The sequence below is a fragment of the Ambystoma mexicanum genome, chromosome 12, assembly GCF_040938575.1.
Source record: "Ambystoma mexicanum isolate Mex_15411 chromosome 12, UKY_AmexF1_1, whole genome shotgun sequence".
Taxonomy (NCBI): domain Eukaryota; kingdom Metazoa; phylum Chordata; class Amphibia; order Caudata; family Ambystomatidae; genus Ambystoma; species Ambystoma mexicanum.
This window is the reverse complement of record NC_090936.1, coordinates 462,397,778-462,421,043: the sequence shown is the minus strand read 5'-3', so window position 1 is coordinate 462,421,043 and position 23,266 is coordinate 462,397,778. Positions and strand designations below refer to the sequence as shown.

The following is a 23,266-nucleotide window of genomic DNA, read 5'->3' as shown; positions in this document are numbered from 1 at the left end:
TCATGCCGGTAATTTACCAGTACCGCCTTGGAGGAAAGGGGAATTACCGCCCCATTCCAAGGTTGGTGGGGCGGTAATTCCCCCTTCCACCATTGCCCTTCCCCATTCCCATTTTTGCCCCATAGGGCTCTATGGGAATGGGGAAGGCGCTAATTACGGTACCGCAAATTGCGGTACCATAATTAGCTCCACTGGTCCCGTTGCGGGTTGGTTTTTAACGCCTGCAAAAAGCAGGCGTTAAATTCCCCAACCCGCAAAGGGACCTCGTAGTAAGGCGGTAAGGATTTACCGGTACCGGTAAAATACCAGCACCGGTAAACCCTTACTGCCTACCGTGTAATGAGGCCCCTAGTGTTCTTGTCTCTTCTCTTGACAGACGCATGTGACATTCCTCTGATCACTCCCATCACCAGGCTTGCTCCCGCTGCTGCTGTGTGCACTGAATGTCTTCTGTTGTCCTCTTCCTCCCCAGGTGATGTTCTGTATGAACTGCTGCAGTATGTCCTGAAACAGAGGAAAACTCGAATGCTCTTTACGCCGTTCTACCATCCTGGGAACTCGCTCCATGCTACGCATTCTGATGTCATCTTACACCAGAACCACGATGAAGGTAAAACAGTTGCTGGGTTTCTTAACTGTTGCAAATCTCAAGAGTGAACCCTACCAAATAGCGGCAAAAAAAAGGTTGCTGTATGGGCAGTAGCGATGCAACTGTGCCCCTCACTTTAGCAGTTGGAACAATATCCCCCCTCGCCATAATCTGGTTTCCTCCTTTACAGGATCTGCCGCCTTTCCAATAGCATAACATGTTCTTTTTTTCGTTGCAACATTAGGAACCCCCCTAATTCAGTGAATAACACAATGTGCAATCTTTGCACTTTAAATGACCTCTTTGACAGGTGTCCTTGATTTCGTATGCGGCATGACCAGTTTTGCAAATGTTGAGAAGTTCTCTTTCTCTTTGTCTTTCTCACTGTCTCTCTTTCGTGGGTTGGCCACACAATGACGACTGATCTTTCAGCCCATCTGATCTTATCAGAGGCAAAGCATAGGCTCTGCTTGGGTATTGTCTCTAAGGACTTCAGAGAACAGTGAGGGCATCTTATGGGGGGGTTGGAGGGAAGTGAATCGGGGTGCAAGCAGGGTACAGTGGAAAAGCCTGTTCTGTAGGTAACTAGGAGGGCAAAGGGTTCCATAAATGTCTGGCATCACTTTCCCCCAGCATTCAACATCCGTCAAAGCATACAACAGACTGACATTTAACAGCATGTTCCTGTGCCAGTCCTGGCCAACCTTTCCTAGGTGGGCATTTTTCCTCCAGGTGCTGACAAGTTGCTGAACAGCTGCCAAACCACTTAGCTCAACATTTAAACTTATTTACAACTAATGATAGCCTTTGCAATATGTTTTAGAACTTCTTTTTAGTCTGTTTCAAGCAACCGTCGCCATAACAATATCTATACCCCAGTCCACGCTCTCTGATTTAGTGAGCCCTCCTTTTATCATCCCACCAACCATCATGGCCAACAATGACCATGTCCAAAGTAATGGTGTTCCCTCGCTCGTTCGCCTCCGGATAACCCTCTCTCCAAGCTTTTCCTCCCAACAGCCTTATCGAACCACCTCCTCCTTACGCCTTGCCCACAGCTGGGGCAAGCCCCTATTTCTGAAAGTATACTTCATTCAATAGCCCCAATCTGCTCATCGCTTTCACCCAACCGTCTAGGCCTAGGGCTTGACAATCTTTCCACATCTTGGTTAGGTTTCTTTTTTACCACCATAAATCCTGTGTAAAGCATCAATGTTGTGTTCCTAGAGTTATCTGCATAGTATCCAAATAGGATCATCTTCGGGGTCAGCCTTTACAGTCCAACACCCCCATGGCCCCCTCCCCGGGAGGGTTCCGTAAAGATATAGCTCCAGTCTTCTCATCTCATAGCATAGGTAATGGTCATCCTCCCATCCACCTATTGTAAAGTCTCATCAAGTGAGCAATACTCCCTATAAGTATATAAATTGTGTGAGGTGGAAACGGTGACTTGGGTTGTGAGAGGAGAAGCATTCCTGGCTTTGGTCTCCAACACATGCCTCATCTGGAGGTACCTAGATAAATCCTTTTGGGAGCAGTTCAAAGTCTCGCCAGAGGGCCCGGGGCTCTTCAAATGACTAGAACACTTAATCCCCTTTTCAGCCGCCTCTCTGAACCATTGCAGTTATTTTTAAGCTTTGAATTTCTTTTCCGGAGTCCTCCCGGCAAGGCAGAGGGAATGAACATGAACAGGTGTGGGAACTGCTTCTCTCATAATTTGTGTCTGTGTTACTCCACAGTTTATAGTGTCCCTGCAGGCAACGTCAATGGCCTAGAGATTAATGTCGTAAGGAGTTCACCAGACTGGTGTGCCTCTGCCTCCATACCATGCCAACCGTGGGCAGGTTTCAGCAAGATGAAGGCATCCTCAACTTCCGATAGGTAACATCAAAACAGGAGGCGGGCCTACAGCACCTGTTATTATGAAGAACCTGCGAAGGCCACCACTCTTGGTGTTTTAGCTATCTTCAAATCAAAATCATGGGAAGTGGAACCCGACCCACCCCCATATTGGATAAATGCCCACAGGCACTTTCTCTGTGGCACATCTGTTGTAGGAGCGCACTTCATTGGTCCGATCGGTGCCCATATGCAGGTCTAAAAGAGCTTTCCCTGCAGAGCAGCATGCAGCCTGTGGCGCTTGGTCTTCATCCTTTGCTGGTGTCTCCATGGTGGGCAAGGCAAGTTCTGCACCCGTGGTCATGCCCAAACTTTATTGTTTCCTGTAGAGTATAAAACAAGCATGAGATAATTTCAGTTGCAGCATTTATTGGCAGCTCAGAACATTTGTACAATAACTTTCTTTTGTACGACTTGACCAAGAAACATGATTTCTAAGACTGGATTAGCAAGGTAGTTTGGACATATTTGTGGGTAATTAACTCTGTTTTTGGGTTACATGTCGTGTTGCCACAATATTAATCAAAAGTAATTGTAATAAGGCTCATCATAAAGTTAGGCCTGGTAGGTGTGTGTGTGTTTATTTGTATGTGTATCTACAATGCACTGCACTGTTACACTGCAGCTGTGTTTCATATGAAACTGTACATTTGTAGATGAAGGAAAGCCATTTAGACAGGTTTGTTGCATAAGAAGTATGAAGAAAAATGAGGAACAAGAAAAAAACCCATCTGGGATGTTACAACTAAGGTTTTAAGCAGCCAATTTCACTTTTACAAACAAATGTCGCTCAAAAACATGACCAGGCCCTAAAGAGAGAAGGGGATGTTTGGTGTAGGCTATTGCACTGTAGGTGCATAGGGAAAATAACAAATTTCAGACCACACTGAAATTGTTCAAACTGTGCCTGGAGGCAGTATCGTGGTACCCAACTCTGATGACTACACAGGTCTCTATGTAGGACACTCTGACAAGACTCCACCAAAGACAATCGCCCTGCTTTGGCTACCTGGTAGAGTTTAGGGTTGTATAGGTATCATTGGAAAAGTGTAATATTCACACAGAGACAACACCTACTGAGTTATATAGCTAATCAAAGTGATGACACCAACCTTAAGTGAAGCTACGAAGGACCAACTGTAAACAGATACTGGTGACCGAACTGGTCGGAGCGGGAATGCAGAACCCCAATAGCCCACCAGCAAAGTGGCTTGGCAAGCTGCCACAAGGCTGGCATTATTCTTCTGGAAATAAGCACCTCTGAGAGCAGAAGTTGAAAAGATCAGCAGATGGGCAACTAGAAGTAAGGTTCCATCCTCAGTGTGTGAATGGAGAGCACAGCCTTAATCAGAGAGTGCGATATGGGTCAGAGTTACAACAGTTTGTCTAACAGGAACTGCAAGGCTGGTCTCAAGAGGGGTCCTCGATCTAACACTTTTTTACTGCTCCCTCCAAATCCGGCCAAAAACTGGAGAACCAGTAAAGAACCATGGCAGTCAACACAACTTTAAGACCCTCTTCATTATCCACAAGGCCTTCTGCGGCCTGGGCCCTCAACTCTCTCTTCGTACATGCCTTCCTATTCAAGCTTTTTGCTCCTCCAACTCCCTCAGGGTCAGTTGCTTCTCCAAGCAACAAGTTGGTGGTAGATCTTTCTTAGACTGGGGCCTCCCTCTGGAACAGCCTCCCTGCCTCTCTGAAACTTGAGGAGAACCATCTCCAGGAAGCACCTCAAGACCTTCCTCTTTGCTTCTGCCTTCTCTCTTCCTCTCCCCTGCTGATTTCCTGTCTGATACTGCACTGGTCACCTGGCTACCCTCTGATTTCGGGCCCAGGTCCCTACCCGCCCAGTTGCACACCCGCACTGCCTCCTGGCAACCTTTGCACTTGTGTTTGTATCTGTAATTCTACAGTCCCCGCTACCTGCACTTTTGGACACCTGCTGTCTGCACTTACCCTTGCACCAGCCACCTGCTGGGCGCACTTCTTGTTATTATTTTGATCCCATGTACAGCACTGCCCCCTCCCCTTTTCCGGGGCACTTTTCCCCTCCCTCTACCCTGCACTTGCGTGATCTCAATGTCACTTGGCCTAGTAAGATCGTTGTCTCTGTCCTCCCTCTGTTCCTCCTTCCTTGCCTCGTCGCGCCTTGAAACACTTATGTATAGGCGCATTACAAATGCCATATCATATCACGCAGGACACATAAACCTGTTATTAGTGACAATACCAGACAACGGACTGTGCAGCTTTTTTTTAGATTGCACATATTTGAGGCACAGGGAAATAGTGATTTCCTCTGAATCAAGCAATTTGAGAGAAATCCCAGAACTGGGATCAGAACCCAACCCTCCTCGTTTCTGGATCCATGACTTAACCACTAGTCCATATCTGCTCATCAACCACCTGTTACCATGATGCAACCAAGTATTGGTTCTTTCAGGCAACACATAATCTTTACAGCACTGCGCTATGCGGATTTCCTGTTACAACCTTAACCATATCATAGCTCTGTGTATGTGATAAGTGTTAAGTAATGATGACTCTGCACTTCAGCTTTCTGCCCACAATCTATTATTGATTAAGCCACAGACTTTACTCCACAAATGTATCCTTATTGTAGAACGTGTGGTCATCTATATCACTTTTCCGCGATTTACAAATCTCTGTACACTGTAAAGTTTTGCAGCACTATTTTCTACTATAAAGTGCTTCACGCTCTCACAAGCTATAGCTCATGCTATAATAGAAAACATGAAAAATTTAGCAAATATAAGTTGTACTATATTGTTATTAGTTTTTGCAATGCACTTAAAGTAAAACTATAGTGTAACTCTCCCTTTAGCTCCATCATCTTTGATTACTTTTTGCACAGCACCACAACTAGATTTAGCACCCGGCAATTTGCAGTATGGATAATTGGGCTCACAGTTTAAACTTCTTGTAGTAGCCACTGCTGTTGACTCATTTCACATGTCCATCCTAAAAGATGATCTGTGATAGGCATTGGATCAGAAACGAATGAAGACAGACTCCCTGTGCCTCACAGGAAAACGGTCCATCCTTCTCGGGAAAGTCTAGCCCTATAAAACAAACATAATAAACAAGTGACCTTAATGACTGTGACTGAAGGAGAGGAGAGAGTTGTACTTCCTACCCAAGCTGCTAAATTGACTGTCTGGCGACTCAGACACTTGGAACTAAACCCCACCTTCCTCCCCTTGCAAAAGTGCCGCACAGCCATCTTGACTCCGGAGCCCGGTTGTAGTAAAGATTAATTAAAGGGGAAAGCAGGCTGGCCCTAAATGTCACAAGCAGGTGAAGTCAGGGAGAAAAATGATCTTGGGATGTTGTTGGAGTAGGTCCTAGTAGGTTCCTGTTCACACATTCAGGTCCATTTCATGAGTGCTTTGCTCGGAAATGCATGCTTTTCTCATTCATCTATTCAGTAAATCATTTGGTTTCCATGGAGCTATTTGTGCATAGTTTTCTAGCACGTTCAGATGTGGGCATTGCAATCATTGATTTGGGCCAACAGCTGATCACTGAGATGGAGTTGTACTTGCACCAAAGAATTGTTACTCCCATGTCCTTTACTTCAGGAACATGGACGTTTGCTTTTCAAAAAGAAGGGTTTTAGTGGTCTGGGTATCATGAGTCAGATGGGTTATCTGTGCATGCTGGCATTGCAAGGAATGGGGCAGTACACCAGTAAGAGAGCCACTGACTTTGGTGTGCTTCTCACCAAGCGCCAATACTCTATGGGTCACACAGTTTCGTTTGTTTGTTTTAATATTTATAATGCGCGCCAGACTCAAGGGTATCGGGGCGCAAAAGCATAAAGAGGGTTGTTCAGCTTCGGTTACATTGCTGCAAAATATCATATATTATATACACATTGCTGTAAAATATCATACATAATATACACAGTATGGCAAGAGACATCAGGAAACAGTTATATATAATATATACATGCAGGGCAGGTGATGTAATCCGAGTGTAGTAGTGTGTCAGATGTCATGTTCCTTAATCCAATGGATGAGGTTAGATCTAAAGCGTAAATAGGGTAGGCCTTCCCTTAAGGTAGGTGGGAGCGAGTTCCAGTATTGTGCAGCTTTGACCAGGAAGCTGCTTCCACCAATCTTTATACGTTTAAATCTGGGCACTAGTAAGAGGTTGGTGTTAGCTGTTCTCGTAGGGCGGTTGGAAGATTGTCTCGAGAATCTGGCAGTGAGGTATTGTGGGGCGGCATGGTGTAGGCATTTATGTGTCAGGGAAGCTGTTTTAAGGAGAATTTTTGTCTTTTGTGGAGAGCCAGTTATTGGATCTTCTGAGGTCAGATATATGGGCTTTCTTGGGAATACTAAGGGCTGCTCTCGGGGCATTATTTTGTAGAATCTGAATCTTCTTGGGAATGTATTTGTTACTCCCTACATATAAGGCATTACAGTAATCCAGTTTGGATAAGACAAGGGCTCCTGCTAGGGTGATGCAGTTATTAGATGAGAGGAAGGGCTTGGCTGCTCTAATTAGCTTGCAGGTATAGGCAGTAGCTGAGGCCATAGAGTTGACTTGTTTTTTGAAGGTTAAGGTAGAGTCTAGATAGAATCCAAGGGCTTTGACTTCCTTGGCTACTGTGATATTATGTTATTTGATTTGGGGTTTTGTTCTGGGTGCAGCTTCTTATGCCATTGACCCCAATATACCATTTGTTGGTATGGTGCCGCGTTGGTGTATTGATTTATGGTAGGACCAGTGCCCTCCTTCCTTTGGTTTCAGTGCAAAACAATGTGGTTAACACCTAGACTGCGCCACCAGTTGTCCTGTTGTTTCCGAAAATAAATGTCTTGTAGTCACTGTCATTGAAGTAAGCAGAGAATTATTTATTATTTACTCCATTGCCACTTTGATTATATTATTTTGTTTGTTTACACGTGTTTCGGCCTCTCAAGGGCCTTTTTCAAAACAGAAACTTATTAATGGGCAAGTTAAATCATTTTCATACGAGATTCAGTTCTGGAAATACTGAGATGTTATTGTTGTCTATTCTGAAATTCTAGTAGAGGTGGCCTAGTTTGTTGAGGTTAGCAAGGGTGCCGAGAATGAGAGTTATGTTTTGTCATCATTCAGGCATAGTCCATGAGATGCCATCCATGCCTGGATGATGAGGTACACTCTGTTCACAAAGGTAAAATCCTTGTTGTAATCTCCCGTCAACGGGATGAGGATCTGTGTATCATCCGCATAGTTAGTGTAGGTGATACCCAAGCCATCTAGATCATCAAAAAGGGGCTTTGTAAAGATGTTGTACAGAGTAGGCGAGACACAGGAGCCCTGGGGCACACCGCAGGTGATAAGTATGGGGTCAGCAGCTGCTAAAGGTGAGAAAACCCGCATTGTTCTGTTGCCAAGGAAGGATTGAATCCAGCCTATGGCTTCTTGTGAGAAGTGAACGGCAGAGTCCAAGTGGTTACAAAGAATCTTATGGTCAACCAGGTCGAACGCCGCTGAGAGATCAAGTAGCAGTAATAGTGCTGTCTTACCATTGTCTCTCAGGGTGTCTATTTGTGCTTTAAGGTCGATAAGCGCGGTTTCCGCTCCGTGTTGTGGTCTGAAACCTGACTGATGTACTGCTATAAGGTGGTTACATTCCAGATATTGTTGTATTTGGAGGTATGCCATCTTATCTAGGATTTTAAGCAGGAAGGGAACTGTGGTGATGGGGCGATCATTGGTAGATATGGGTGGGTCAAGTGTTTGTTTTTCAAGAAGTGGGAGGACCCATGACTGTTTCAGGTTGTTGGGAATGATGCCAGTGGAGAAGGAGGCATTTATGAGCTTGGCAATGAAAGGGGAGAGGTCGCGTGTGGCATCTTTTATAATTTGTGCTGGGCAAGGATCGCTGTGGCAGTTGGACGGTTTGAGGGTTAGGATGACTTTTTCAACTTCTAGGATGGCTACTTTCTTGAAGTTGAAGAGGGGCGTGGGTGGAGTGGGGGGGAGTAGGAGGCAGGGTGGTCAGGGGCAAGGGGCCAAGCTTTTGTTAGGAGTAGGGGAAGGAGGAGAGTTTCTTTTTTATTGTTAACAAATCTCCAGACTACGATTATCTTGTTAGGGCACTCTGAATACTGGTGCACCAGTTTTTGTCCTTGAGGCAAGTGTTGGGGGCTTGGATGGGCGTTTCTATCTCTTTGAGGATAGTGAACAATTCTTTGGTATTAGAGTTGGCTTGGGTAATGCGCAGGTTATATAACTCTTGTTTGGCAGGGATGATTTCTTTTTTGTAGAGGGAGGCTAGTTTGCTGAGATTGTTTTTATTAGTGTCAGATGGCTCTAGCCTCCAAATCTGTTCACTTTTATGTTACTCTAGTCTGATTGCTTTCAGGTGAGGAGAGAACCATGTATTTACATGTTTTTTTGGTTTGCTCTTTCTGATTTTCGGTGGTGCTTTGGCATCTAAAGCAGATAGCATTACTTAGTTGTATTTTTCAACCAGGATAAATGGGCCTGTGTGAGCAGGTAGATAATTCAAAGTGGTAAGAATCAGAGGAGTGAGTTTATCAGCTGTAATTTATTTTATTTTTTTTACTCCTAGTGACAATGGCAGGAGCTATGCTATCAGCGAGAATGGGAGCTGCAACCTCTAGGGAGAAGGAAATCAAGTGATGGTCGGACCAGGGTAGCAGTGTTATGGAGGTGATGGATGTCTGGCAATTGTGTTCTGCTATCCAGTCGAGGGTCCTACCTTTGGTATGGGTCGCACCTGTTACCTTTTGGGTGAACCCTAATTCCTCAAGGGAATCGTTGATCTGTGTAGTGTTAGGATCTGAAGGGTCTTTGAATCCAAGGTTGAGGTCTCCTAAGAGAAGGCATAGTGAGGAGTTTTTAAGGTTATCAGAAAGGATATTGGTCAAATCTTCTACGAAGGCGCCTAGTGGGCCGGGGGGTATGTAAATGAGGTGAATGGATAAGGTCTGGGTGTCCAAAATGGTCAACTTGGCAGTAAGGGATTCACATGCGTCTACATTTAGTGGGGAGGTGAGTCTCAGTGCTAGACTAGTTTTTGCAATTATGGCAAGGCCTCCGCTTCAGGAGGTGGTGCGATCTATTCTTAAAGGGTGTAGTCGCTGGGCCAGCTGCTGAGTGAAGCCAGGATTCAGTGATAGCAAGGAAATCCATTTTTTCTGTTAAGAGTAGAATGGCTGCATCTATAGCATGGACCACCATAGAACGGGCATTTATCAGAGTTCCTTTTATGGCGGTCTGAGTGGACTCCATGGGTAGTGACCGGGTGTTGTGGTGGTGTCTTGGGTGGCTATTGCGGTCTCGGGTGAGTCGGCTATTGAGCTGGAGTGGATGCTGAATGTTAGTGGCTTTGTGAGAGGGGTTTTAGTGATAGGTTGAAGTCCTCTTAGGTATCTGGTGGTATTGTTAGACAGAGGATATAAGGTTTTGGCTGGGGGTTCATAGATTTTAGGAAGTTTAGCGTGAAGTGTAAGGTTTCTTTGGAGAAGACTGCAGGGTCTTGTGGTGGGGTCATTTTGACTGTGGGGTTTATTGGGGAGAGTCGCGTACGCTGATAAAGGCGGAGTGAGTGGCATGGTAGAGTCTAATGTACTAAATAGATATAAGATAGTCCTCCGTAGGACAGTGTAGATTGCAGGCATACATATGGTTTGTGCGTGGGGTGGCTAGCTAATGGTTAAAAAATTAGGCACAGCGGGCTAATACAGGGCAGCATAGGCAAGTTCAAAATTAGGCACAGTGGGCTACAACAGGGCAGCATAGGCAAGTTCAAAATTAGGCACAGTGGGCTACGACAGGGCAGGCTAGGGTAGTTCAAAATTAGGCACAGTGGGCAAAAATTAATGGAGGCTACAATGGACTAATACAGTAGGCATATTCAGTGGGCTAGTCGTAAATAGCATAGTTACCAGTGTAGGGGTAGGCTAGTCCCATAAAACAAGACCAGAAGGGCGCAGTAGGCTGATTTAGCAGGGCATGACATCAGTGCATGGTAGGATGGTCACATGGAGGCAATCGGGAACAGGAGTGCGAGTCCATGCATTAGAGTGCGATTTAGGATGGCAAATGCTGTGTGCTAGCGCTGGTTAACATTTGTAAGTTTGTAAGGACCATCCAGACAGTAGGGGCAGAGCAGTGGAGCTGTAAGAGGACGTGCTTACATGCATAGCAGACCTGCTCGAGGCGATCAGCTGAAGCGTGATGGCTCTCAATCGAAAAGCGAGCTAGTATGTTTTTTCTTATTGAGCACGTAGAGCAGTGCGCCGGGTGCGAACAGGGGCAAACAGCCTTATAGAGGCCTTGGATGTGGCTGCCGGCTCTTCCGCCTGCCGGCGGATCTTAGGGTAATTTAAACAAAGGCAAACAGACGTTGCCTAGCAACGCCTATGAAGCCCATCCTCGTTCTCAGGCCGCGTCGCGCCCGACATTTTGAATAGTGATTTTGTCAGCGTATTCGGTCCTGAGAGGGGCATGCAGGTGAAAGGGCTCAAATCTGTACTGGAGGTTGCAGACAGCAGGCAGGGCAGTGGTAGTACCTCGGCGCGATCCTCTCTCCACAGGTGGACTCAGTCGACAATGGGCGGCAGAGGTCTGTGGATCCTCTGGGTCCTCGTCTGCTGTGGGGGCTCCTGCCCTCTCCTCGTTGGAGCAGCCATGACTTCAAATGCCCTTTGGTTTATGTGGATTGCACCATTTTTGTCCCATGTCTGCTGCATCATTAGTTATGCTAACATTACTTTGGGTAATGAATGGACCTGCCATCAGGCCTTGTTTGTAGACCAGTAGCTTTGAAGACTGAGAAAGCATGATTCTGTGTTCCTGAGGAGAGGCGAGAATGTGCTGTTTAGTGCTTGAGTGGACAGGTTACAGAGTCCTGCTGTGTATTGCCAAGAGGATATTTACATTGCCTGCCCATGAAGCAGTTTGCAGACTTAGCACTTCTTATATGATGGATCTAAGGCATATACCTGGTTTAGCAGTACAGCTTGCCTTTCTGCCAGTTAAATACCAGCTTATTAATGGCATGCATGCTTGTTATTTCTGGGTTCTGTTGGCAATCTTCTTTTGCTTCGGCTGCGCCCTTTCCTACCTTAGTTGAGTCCTGGTGAGAAATATGATGTTGTAAGCAATGCACACGTTTGGGATCTGCTCCAACTAACTGCATGGACCACACCCCTTATACACCTGTTGAGCCTCGTACTTGCCCAGAAACTCAGACTACCTGCTGTTTACAGAACTCTGGGATCAGCATGTGGCCATCATTTCCAATTTTTGGGGCGCTCTGGCATTTTCTCATGCTTACACCATTGTAGATGTAGACACAAAACCTAGGGCAGTGGGTTGATTAGGATGCTACTGCAAGTCAAGGAAAGTGGTAGTGGCGAGAAGGACACAGTGGCAGGACACAGTGGCAGCAGGATTAAAGTCAATTATTGGTCATGGTGAGAAAGAGAGTGAGGAGATTGATAAAGAACACCATACAAAGAGCATAGTGGTTGTTGCAGTCCATTTGAATGGGTGTTAGTACGTGAGTGATACAATGGATAAGGGATAGCCAGTGGAATATGTACTTCGTATTGTTGAAAAAAGGCACACTGTTCACAGAGGTCAACCTTCTATGAAGTTGCAGAAATCTGGGCAGTTTTCCAGAGAGGAGCCATATAAACTCTTGGTGCAATCCTTGCCAATCCTCTTGCAAAGAGGCACGATGAAACCATCATCCCATGTACACAGATATCCCGGAGAGAGCAATCAAGTATCAGCCATTCATAATATTTCTAGCTTAAAAATGTGCTACTCACAAATGCCATGCAGCTGGAAGCACTCCTTTCATTGCCTTAAAATATTGATAAAGATGGTAAGTATGCCACTTGACTGCACATTAGAACCTAGAACCTCGGTCCTCAACTCCTTAGTGTTTGTTCAGATGTTCCACTTATTATTCTCTGATTTAAATGAGGGTTCTTTCTCACTCCCGATACCCCCAGTCATACGTTTGCATATCTTTCTTCTGGATCTCCTTTACTCTAAGCAAAACCGTCTCAAATGTCACATTGATACTGTGTGGGGAAGTCCCTAATTCCGGCAGCAGTGTGTATGGTCAACTTGACAGATGACATATGGAAACAGATGGTCGGAAAGAAGGACGTTGCAGAACAGGAGCCAAGGGATAACCATGGCATGGTTCAGGCTTTTAGCAATTTGTCTGCGTAGACCTATGCATTGCTCTTCAAATGTGTGCATGATAATGAACATACGTTTGGCTGAGTGTGGAGAAGGTAGTCCATAGTGATGAGTAAGTTGAGCGAACACAGGACTTGTAAAATAATCAAATTCTTTGGACGTTTAATGTGAGTAATTGATTGCAAAACTGTCATGTTTAAGTGGAGTTGTTAGAGTCTTCGAGGACCTTACTGCAAACCATCTGTAATGTTGCCTTTTCTTGAAAATGACGTTAGAATGCCAGTGGTGGATACGGGGATGTCATTTGCATGGAGATGCACAAAGCGAGACGCATCTCTAGCGAAGGAAAGAAGAAGTGTGAATCTTGTGCTTGGGGGATTGTGAATATGCTGTAAGAATAGAACAGTGAAACACACTGCTGAAAACTCATTGAAAATCTGACCAGGGTACAGTGGATCCGTTTTGTTGAAAGAATCGACAAAGTCAAAGGGTTTAAACACAATAATACAAGTCTTTGAATTTAGCAGCAGAATGGCTTTGGGGTCTTGAGTGATGAAAGTGCTAGGTAATTGAGAATATTGACCGTTACTTTGCGACATATTCTCCTTAAGACGAAGTGGTGTGGTATTCAAAATTAGGTGATCCTATTTGCCATTTTGGAGAGGACCATGAGTGAGTAATCCTGAAAGCCTAAGTAGCATATACCATAAAATAGGCTGTGTCCTATGGTTTATAGTTATGTTCTCCCCAACAGCGATGCTCCTGCTTGCGTTAGAATGACCATTGTAAATTCAGATGATCTCAGCAGGATGAAGTGGCTTTCATTAGAATTAGGTGTTTGATTTGCTTTTTTGTGGAAGACACGTTGACCCAAAGGCTGCATTTCTAAAGTGATCCTGGTAGAATGTTCTCTTGATAAACCATAGAATGGTATATTTGCACGCTCAGTTGGTACTACAGAATCAAACGATTACGGCCTAAAACATTGCACTAATCAATCATCTATTCACTCAACCAGCAGGCACATACTACCTCACTCCCAGAAGGCATCCAACATTGAACTTTCCCCCCACTACATGTACCCTGTGTGTCATCGCCCCTCAACTAACCAACTCTTCTGTACAATCTCTCACCACCTTGCACTACACATTCACATCCCCAACTGTGACAACTGCTACATGTCTGACTGATACCACATGAACATTGCACCCTCTAGCATAACCCCAAGTTTCTCTGACAAACCAGAATAGGACAAAATGACCGACCCCCAAAAGTCCGACCCCCATTTTTCTGCAGATATATATGTGGGGAGGTAAAGTTAATAAAAAATGTATGGGGGTAAGTTGGGGAGGGGCTGCGGGGGGTCTCCCCTCTCATATATATTTGCGGAAAAAAGGAAAGAAAATAAAAGTCAGACTTTTGGTAGTCGGACTTTTGCATTCAGTCATTTCACGCAGATATGACAAACCCATACAAGAATACTGGCACACAGGACCTGAGTGCATCCATCAAGACTGCAGGTTTCCACATCTGGCATTCCCACTCACAACCACCCTTTTCTTTCAGGCTAAGAACAAATCACAGAAAGGTGCTATACAGGACCATTTATTATTGTTATGCTTGTTGGAAGGGCCAACTAGGAAAGCAAAGAGGGTCCCAGGTTCTGGTGAGTAATATCTGGTAATGCAAAAAGTTAGCTAAAAAGCACTGATCCCATCATAATATGAAGTCACTCTGAGAAATGTGAGCAAGGCTACACCAATATGTGATAGGAAAATAGTTCACTGGTTATACAACATGCTCCCTACATCTCAGGAGCTAGTGTTGATGTGAACATATTTACTTCTTACTAATATATTTGTTTTTTTCCCCATTGATCTCTAGATGCATTTTCTCCAAGGCCTTCACGGCTGACAACTGATAAAAACCCTAACAATCCTCCAACCATCGAGCTGCTACACCGCTCCCGATCTCCCATAACAAACAATCATCGGCCTTCGCCAGATCCCGAGTCACAACCCCAGAGATCTCCCCTGGACAATACCATCCGACGCCTCTCGCCAGCCGAGAGGTTGTCGGGCTCCCGGCTCCACATCGAGAACAATCATCATCATTCACAAGAACCCTACCCACTCTCTGTCTCCCCCTTGGAGAACAACCATGGCCCGCCACCTTCGTCTGACCTCCATGGAAAGGAGCCAAGCCCCCGCCCGGAGAACCATCGGGTGATTCAGCTCATGCCCAGTCCCATCATGCACCCTCTTATCATGAACCCTCGACATCCGGTGGATTTCAAACACTCGCGGATATCTGAGGATGGCATTCTTAGGGAAGGGAAGCCCATCAACCTTTCTCATCGGGAAGAGCTGGCATACATGAACCACATCATGGTGTCTGTCTCGCCTCCAGAGGAACACTCCCTGCCCATAGGCAGGATAGCAGGTAATTGGAGCTTGTCAACATGTTACTGCATTGTTTTTCCCTTGGTTTTAAATGAATGAATGAACGACTGATCCAACTTGTTGAATGCTCAGGGTTGAGCAATATATATTCTGTAAATGTTTGATGCCCTCTGTATTTTCTCCCGATCGTTTATTTTCAAAGACACTGGGAAGGCAAGAGGAATAGCTCTATGAAACCCTTGTTCGTCACTTCTGGTTGTTGTGCCCAGCTCTATATCCCCTCCTACTTGGAATTGATACAGGATCCCAAGCACCAGTAGTGATCAATGGATATCCAGAAAGTGTTGCTCAATGCGAGTGACAATAGGGTTGTTTTGACTAGTTGAGTTATTTGGTTGTGTGGGTTCGTCATTATTGAGAATTGGACTCTGAGACTACACCCGGCTGCAGCTTTGGACCCTTCCAAACTGTTCTAGATGTGAAACTGACCCTTTGCCCTATGGAGCCACCCTCTCGTCCTTCACATCTAGGAATTTTATTGTGAAAGTTAAAGGCCGGGTTTGTCTTATGACTGGTTGTCCTAAAGAATCATCTAACACAAAATTAAAGTTCATATGTTTACTCGCAAACCATAAACTAAACTGTGTTCCAACTATGGGATGCTTTTTTTCTTGGTCCCATGTCTTGTTCTCGCTCTCTCTGCTTCTTGCTCTCTGTGCGTCTCGCTCTCTTGCTCGCTCTCTTTCTCTCACACAATCAGAGTCTAGTGTTTCAAGGGTTTTCTTTCTTTACTCTGCCTCTCAGGACGACGTAGAATCGTATTTTCACTCTCTCCCACTGGACTGTTTCACTGGACCAGGGTACATTGTCTCTGTTCTCCTTTTTGCTTTTGATACTTATGGATATGACTCTTGCTTTTTCCCACTGGACTTTTACAGTGGCTCCAAGTTCCCTTTCTTATAGATTCTAAGAGTCAATGGAATCTCTCTCTCCCACACTCCCATTCTGCCTCTCTCGCCCTCTCTCCAAATAGCACTTTCTGTTCTCTCTGTGCCTTTCCTTTCTCTGCACTCTTCATCCCAGCTTCCCATATCTCTCCGTTCGCTACTGCAAAGGTGATTATCAGAGCTGCTATGGACTCCCATCTCAACTTTGGCCTACACACTTGTGACTCTCCTGCATAGGGCTGTTCTCTTTACAGCAATGCCGTGCACTTCCCCTCGTGGAAAGGGAAGTGTTCACACCCTTAAACCCCTGCTAGCCAAAGTTGTCTCTATGTTGTGGATTTTGTTTGGGGAACTTCGCAATAATCCCTTTTACATGTGTCCTGAATCCTCATGTGATAGTTGTAAGAAAGAAAATTGTCTTTGGCAAGAAACCACTACATACCATCCTCAATCTGGTCTCTATACAGAACATATAAACCACGGGTGTTCAAATAATTTGAGTGTTCTATTAAACATAGTTGACAGCGACACCACTATATTTTAGTTATGATGGCCAAGTAGAGAAACCAACAACCTGGCACTCTGCTAAGCAAATTGTCCATGTGTACAATGTTTTTTTGAAGGTTTAGCTAGATCTAGATTATAATTTCAGTGAAAGCGCCCCTCTTATTTTAAGCATCACTAAACCATGCTTTAAGTGCCTAGATCATGGGTGCACAACATACGGCCCGCGGGCCAGTTGCGGCCCGCCATGGCATTTTGTCCGGCCCGCGAGGCACAAAGACTTTCGTAATGGAGTGCGGCCCGCAAGCAGCATCGGCCGCCCTCCATTAGGAAAGTCTTTGAAACTCTTCTCTTCCAGGCCGGACAAAACACTGGCCCTCATTGGCTCAGGGCACACGCACCACGTAGCTCCTACGAGCCACATAGTGCATGTGTGCTGCACCAATGGAGGGCCCGCACAACGGCTGTCGTGGCCAGTAAGACTTGATGCCGGAAGGCATTTCAGCCTTGCCACACCCACACCAGTCGTAGTACCGCTCCACTTACCTCGCCAGCGTTCCAGCTAGCCTGCCTTCCAGTATGTCCGGTAAGTGGTCTGTCTGTTTGTGTTTGTGTGTCGGGTCTGTTCTGCTGTATGTTTGTGTGTGTATGTTTGTGTTGTGTTGAGATGCGGGGGTGGGTGTCGGGGGTGCACGAATGTTTGTTTTTGTATGTTCGTGTTGTGTATGTTGAGATGCGGGGGTGGGGGGTGTCGGGTGTGCATGAATGTTTGTTTTTGTATGTTTGTGTTGTGTTTGTTGAGATGCGGGGCTGGGGGGGTTCAGGTGTGCATGAATGTTTGTTTTGGAGTGTAAATGCGGTGTATGTTGAGATGCAGGGTCTGTATGGGTGCATGCTTGAGAGTGTGTGTGCTGAGTTGGGGGGAGGGCGGGTTCAGGTCTGTATGGGTGCATGCTTGAGTGTTTTATGTGCTGAGTTGGGGGTGGGGGGTTTGGGTCTGTATGGGTGCATGCTTGAGAGTGTGTGTGCTGAGTTGGGGGGTGGAGGGTACGAGTCTGTATGGGTGCATGCTTGAGAGTGTGTGCTGAGTTGGGGTGGGGGGTTTGGGTCTGTATGGGTGCATGCTTGAGAGTGTGTGCTGGGGTGGGGGGTTTGGGTCTGTATGGGTGCATGTTTGAGTGTGTGTGCTGAGTTAGGGGTTGGGGGGTTTGGGTCTGTATGGGTGCATGCTTGAGAGTGTGCGCTGAATTGGGGGGTTTAGGTCTGTATGGGTGTATGCTTGAGTGTTTGTGTGCTGAGTTGGGAGGAGGGGGGGTTCAGGTCTGTATGGGTGCATGCTTGAGTGTTTGTGTGCTGAGTTGGGGGGTGGGGGGATTTGGGTCTGTATGGGTGCATGCTTGAGAGTGTGTGTGCTGAGTTGGGGGGGTGGGGGATTTGGGTCTGTATGGGTGAATGTTTGAGTGTGTGTGCTGAGTTGGGGGGGTTCGGGTCTGTATGGGTGCATGTTTGAGTGTGTGTGCTGAGTTGGGGGTGGGGGGTTCAGGTCTATATGGGTGTATGCTTGAGTGTGTGTGTTCTGAGTTGGGGGAGGGGTGGTTCAGGTCTGGATGGGTGCATGCTTGAGTGTTTGTGTGCTGGGGTGGGGGGTTTGGGTCTATATGGGTGCATGCTTGAGAGTTTGTGTGCTGAGATGGGGAGTGGGGGGGGGGTTCAGGTCTGTATGGGTGCATGTTTGAGAGTGTGTGCCGAGTTGGGGGTGGGGGTTTCGGGTCTGTATGGGTGCATGCTTGAGAGTGTGTGCTGAGTTGGGGGGTGGGGGGTTCAGGTCTGTATGGGTATTGGTTGGGGGTGGGAGCCATGGGGCATAGTGTTTGGTTGGGGGTGAGGGGGCCATGGGGCATAGTGTTTGGTTGGGGGTGAGGGGGCCATGGAGCATAGTGTTTGGTTGGGGGCGAGGGGGCCATGGAGCATAGTGTTTGGTTGGGGGTGAGGGGGCCATGGGGCATAGTGTTTGGTTGGGGGTGGGGGCCATGGGGCATAGTGTTTGCTTGAGGGGTGGGAGCCATGGGGCATAGTGTTTGGTTGAGGGTGAGTGGGGCATAGTGTTTGGTTGTGGGTGAGGGGGCCATGGGGCATAGTGTTTGCTTGAGGGGTGGGGGCCAGGGGGCATTGTTTGGTTGGGGGTGGGAGCAATGGGCATAGTGTTTGGTTGGGGGAGAGGGGGCCATGGGGCATAGTGTTTGCTTGAGGGGTGGGGGCCATGGGGCATAGTGTTTGGTTGGGGGTGAGGGGGCCATGGGGCATAGTGTTTGGTTGGAGGTGAGGGGGGCCATGGGGCATAGTGTTTGGTTGGGGTGAGGGAGCCATGGGGCATAGTGTTTGGTTGGGGGTCAGGGGGGCCATGGGGCATAGTGCTTGGTTGGGGGTGGGAGCCATGGGGTATATTGTTGCACTCCAAGAGTGAACCCAATAATAAAGCTAAAACAGGCACAGTTAGGAGATGAACATTCTTTGCTTTTTGAGGAAACCTGACTCAACGAAGGCCATACTCCTCTTGGGCAACCCAAACAGCAAACTATAACATTCAAAAATAACGGAATGTCCAATCAAGGGTCAATAAAATATATATAATTTAATTAAACAGACAATATACAATAACTAAATAGAAATAAATTATAACAATGGAAAATGTGTAGTACAAAATGTAAGTTTGAAATGCAAATAAAAATCGTTACCCCTCAAAAACATATTCTTTTTCCATGTGTTTAATACAAATTGGGGGTTGAAAAAGCCTCCTGCCACGCCCCGCCCACATTTACTTTTCAGCCCACTATAGCCACACCCTTCTGCTGACTTCCCTCCTTCTTAGGTGGGTCTGTCCAAGTTGCTATGGGCCTCCCCTCTCAAACTAACATCAGGTATGGGGGGGAAACTGCTTTGATAATGTGATTGGTACTTTCGGCCCTCTGTCAAAATCAGTTGTGCACCCCTGGCCTAGATGATCATAATCTTTGTCGGACACCCATTCCGATCCAACTAATTTCCCTGTTGCATACCCGCTATCTTTTGACTCTGAAGTCAACCTCCCAACGCCATATATGAGTTGGCATGTGCCCCTGAGCTATGGACACCATGGCTGAGGGTCTTCCACTAATGGCAGGTTCTCTGCCGGGCCATGACGCTCCACGATGGGCTGCTCATAAGGTGACCATGGCTGTCAGTACAATGATCCGCTAAGTGATGCAGGACGCCAGGGCTGTATGGGGAGGATCCCCTGGGGTCCACCCCACCACTCCCCAGGCGTGTGGTAGGAACCTGTCACTTGGCACCACCAGCGAATTCTGTCTTTTAAAGGTACCCCCACAAAAGATATACTGAATACTGAGCTGTCAGAAGACCTCTGCTTTGCTGCAGCAGAGCAGCAACACCAGGCTGAGGTTTAACAGTCTGGAATTTGCAAGTCCTGCATGCATGGAAATATACTTGCAAGTGAAGGGAGAAGAAAGAGCACATCACAGATCCACACGTCTGACAGCACACACGCTCAAACACCAACCCCAAGATAGCTGTGTCCCCAGACATTGACTTGACCCATTGTCCCGCATTGAAAGGGGTTAGAGCCAATAGCACAGTCAGAGGATGACTTGAAAGTTCAAACACACCAATCACATTATCTAAGCAGTTTCCCCCTGATGTTAGTCTGAGAGGGGAGGCCCATAGCAACTTGGACAGACCCACCTAAGAAGGAGGGAAGTCAGCAGAAGGGTGTGGGGTTCCAGAGGCGGCAGAGATGTGGAGAAAGAGTGTGGTGTCAAGACAGCAAGAGAGACATCAGGAGGAGGAGAAAGGATACCATGAGGAAGCAGTGAGACAGCAAAAAAGACATCAGGAAGAAGGAATGAGACAGCAGGACAGATAGCAAGAAAGAACTCAGGAGGAGGGACAACGGAAAGATATCAGGAGAAGGTGGCGAGACCCCAATGGCAGGAAGTGGTTAAACATCACAAGAAGGACTTAGCGAGTTGGCACGGAGGAAGCAGTGGGACAGGAGATGGCAGGAGCCAAAGAAGAGGAAAAAGTAGAATGCCCACAGCAGGACGGCGTGGTGACAGATGAGGAGGTGGTGGAGACATTGGTGGAACAGCAGGAGAAGAGCAATAGCCTGGGAAGACTGAGTAGTGACAAGGTAACAGAAGTTCAGAGTGAGGCTCAGTATAGTCACCTAGGGGATAGAGGCATAGAGAGGGGTCCCAAGGAAGAAGCACCTGGCCGAGGCATGAGGCTAGTAGCCAAAGCTATAACCAAGATCCCCTCCGTCCAGCCGTGCTAAACCACACCAACCTAGCGGAAGGCAGTGGCCCCTTATCTTGGTGATCCCAAACCTCTTACCAGTGGCCGCCTGAATGTGGACAGTGGCAACAGGTGACCCTGGGAACCAGAAGCTACGAAGGTGAAGGGGAATATGAGACATTTGGACATCAAGATGGAAGTTCAAGGGGGCCCTTAATCACCCCAGACTGAGTGACTGACACCTCCCAATGATTGCTGTGGGAAGCCTTGAATTTTGAGATTGTGGAAAGCCCAGGAACTTTCTTTTGCTTTGGTTATATGAGTTATTTTGGATATCCCCTTGTTTGGATTGTTGGGACAGAAGGCCTAGAGGAACCCATCCAGTACCCCTTTTTTTCCCCAGGCTTAGGGAAAAACCTCTCTCGAACTGTCCTCTGCAACTCAACCATCAGCACCAGAAATATGCAGGGAGGGCAAGGAGACAGGGTTCCTTGCTGATAAGTTGTATATGGTCTGTACTTTAAGTGAAGAATGTTCACCAGAGCCTTTCTAAACATCCGTGTGTGGTGATGCCACTCATTTTCGTGATGGTGCCCGCATTACATTTCAAATATAAAGATCTCTTGCCCAGTGTCACTGCTTTCACTGTCCTAGCTCACCAGGGCATTGAAATATTTCTTTTTTGTGAACACTTTGGGCCAGATTCTCAAAAATGAGAATGAAGAAAGCACAGAAGATGCGCCTTTTTCATCTGCACTCATTTTAGAAATGTGCAGCTCACCTTATTCTTAAACATGGCCTGCGCATTTCAGTGGGGCTGGAAAGCTGCACTCGCAAGCCCCCTCGCATACATTCCTGACACTAATGCATGACTGGCTCCCAGCAATCGCAGATGGTCACGTTAAAGGCCCTATTTTGGTGAAACGTGAGAGAAAAATCGCATTTCCGTCCCCGTTTGGTGGGTGGAAACGCAAGTGTGGCATCCATCATGGTTTAAACCGCAGCTGTCGCACTTCAAGAAAAATGCATGACCGGGTCAGAAATGACCCGGTCATGATCCACATCCCCCCTGCACCTGTTCCTGCAGGGGACTGTGCCTCATTTCTGCCCATTGAAAAGTACGCTCCTTTTATAGTTGGTGTGTGCTTTTAAATGTACAGAAACACCCTCTGGTTTGCGTACTTGCGCGAATGCGGGAAAACGGCATCTGAATGGGCGCATCGATTCACCTAGTCAGCTTCCCTTCGTGAATTAGGCTGCTCCTTTTTTGGTGTACGTGCTGAGAAGCGCTAGGGCATCTCATCACTCGCGCAAAAAATAATCTTTTGAGTATCTGGACCTTTATTTACAATGTTTTCTTGCTATTAGCATAATTGACCTTAAAACTTTTGACCTTAAACATTTTATCGAATTTTTTTTACCTTTTTTTTTTTTTTGGTCAAATTTAATTAAATATATATACATGGGCGTGGGTTAAGGGTATAGATTAGGTTGAGGGGAAGTGTGGGGGGAGGGGTTGTTGGTCTCCCCCCGTATCTTAGATCGAAAAAAAGGTCAAATAAATTTGATCAAATGTGATTACGTCAAATGTTTTAGGTCAAATAGACCCAAACCGTTTTCGTAAGGTCCTGTGCGGAACTGCTCTCCAGTATTGCGTCTTCATTCTTCTGAGACCCCCAGTCTCAGTGTCCCTGCCCATCACATTCCCACTGTACTCATGACTTTCTTGATCATCTTCATTTCCCTGTACGGCTCACCTATCCCTGTTCAGTCTCGTATACTTCCGACAAACTCTAGCTTTAACGTCTCTGCACCTCTCTGTGGCCTTTACTAATAGCTACCTACGTTCTGAATTATCCTTGAGGGGGAAAAGAGTCACAGGTGTGCGTGGAACAGGAAGCAGAAGGGGCCTTTGTTATGCATTGCAGTCACCTGAAACTGGAACTGGAAATACCAGTTGGGTTTGGAGACATTTCTCTTCCAGCCACGGTTGGGGCGTTGGCGGGTTCTGAAAGTGAATTGCTTTGCTGAGATAAGAGTGCAAACATTAGCTGTCATGGCTAGGCAGGAAAGACCTTTTTATATTTGAGCCAGGCATTGACATGGCTCCAACTCCTCTGCCAAGATCCTAATACTGTGAAGACCAGCTGGACATTCGTTTTTATCTTGTGTCATGCAGTTTATGTGGTTGCTATTGCCCTCGGCATGAGGGCATGTGTTGCATTATTGATATAGTGTTTGCACATGTGTAAATGGGGAATCATCCTTGTTGTTGGCCCAGACCCTATTATGGCTCAGGGCCCAGAATGGAGGTATACAAGACAATAACTTGAGCTGTTGCCACCAATTGCGGTCGCTAAAACTACTATCATCCTGAAGGCACTCCCCAAACTCCTACTCCATGTTCCATTTGTCTTCTTGAACCT

The 23,266-nt window shown here is 46.5% G+C and overlaps 1 protein-coding gene across 2 annotated transcripts in view; it reads left to right on the top strand.

Annotated features, from left to right (window-relative positions):
- Positions 1-23,266, top strand: part of ETV6 (ETS variant transcription factor 6) — a 255,051-nt gene that overhangs the window by 184,489 nt on the left and 47,296 nt on the right. For both annotated transcript variants that reach the window (XM_069628721.1, XM_069628720.1), the window contains exons 4-5: positions 473-610; positions 14,582-15,139. In XM_069628721.1, the coding sequence (XP_069484822.1) occupies positions 473-610; positions 14,582-15,139 (696 nt within the window). The remainder of the gene's footprint in view (positions 1-472; positions 611-14,581; positions 15,140-23,266) is intronic.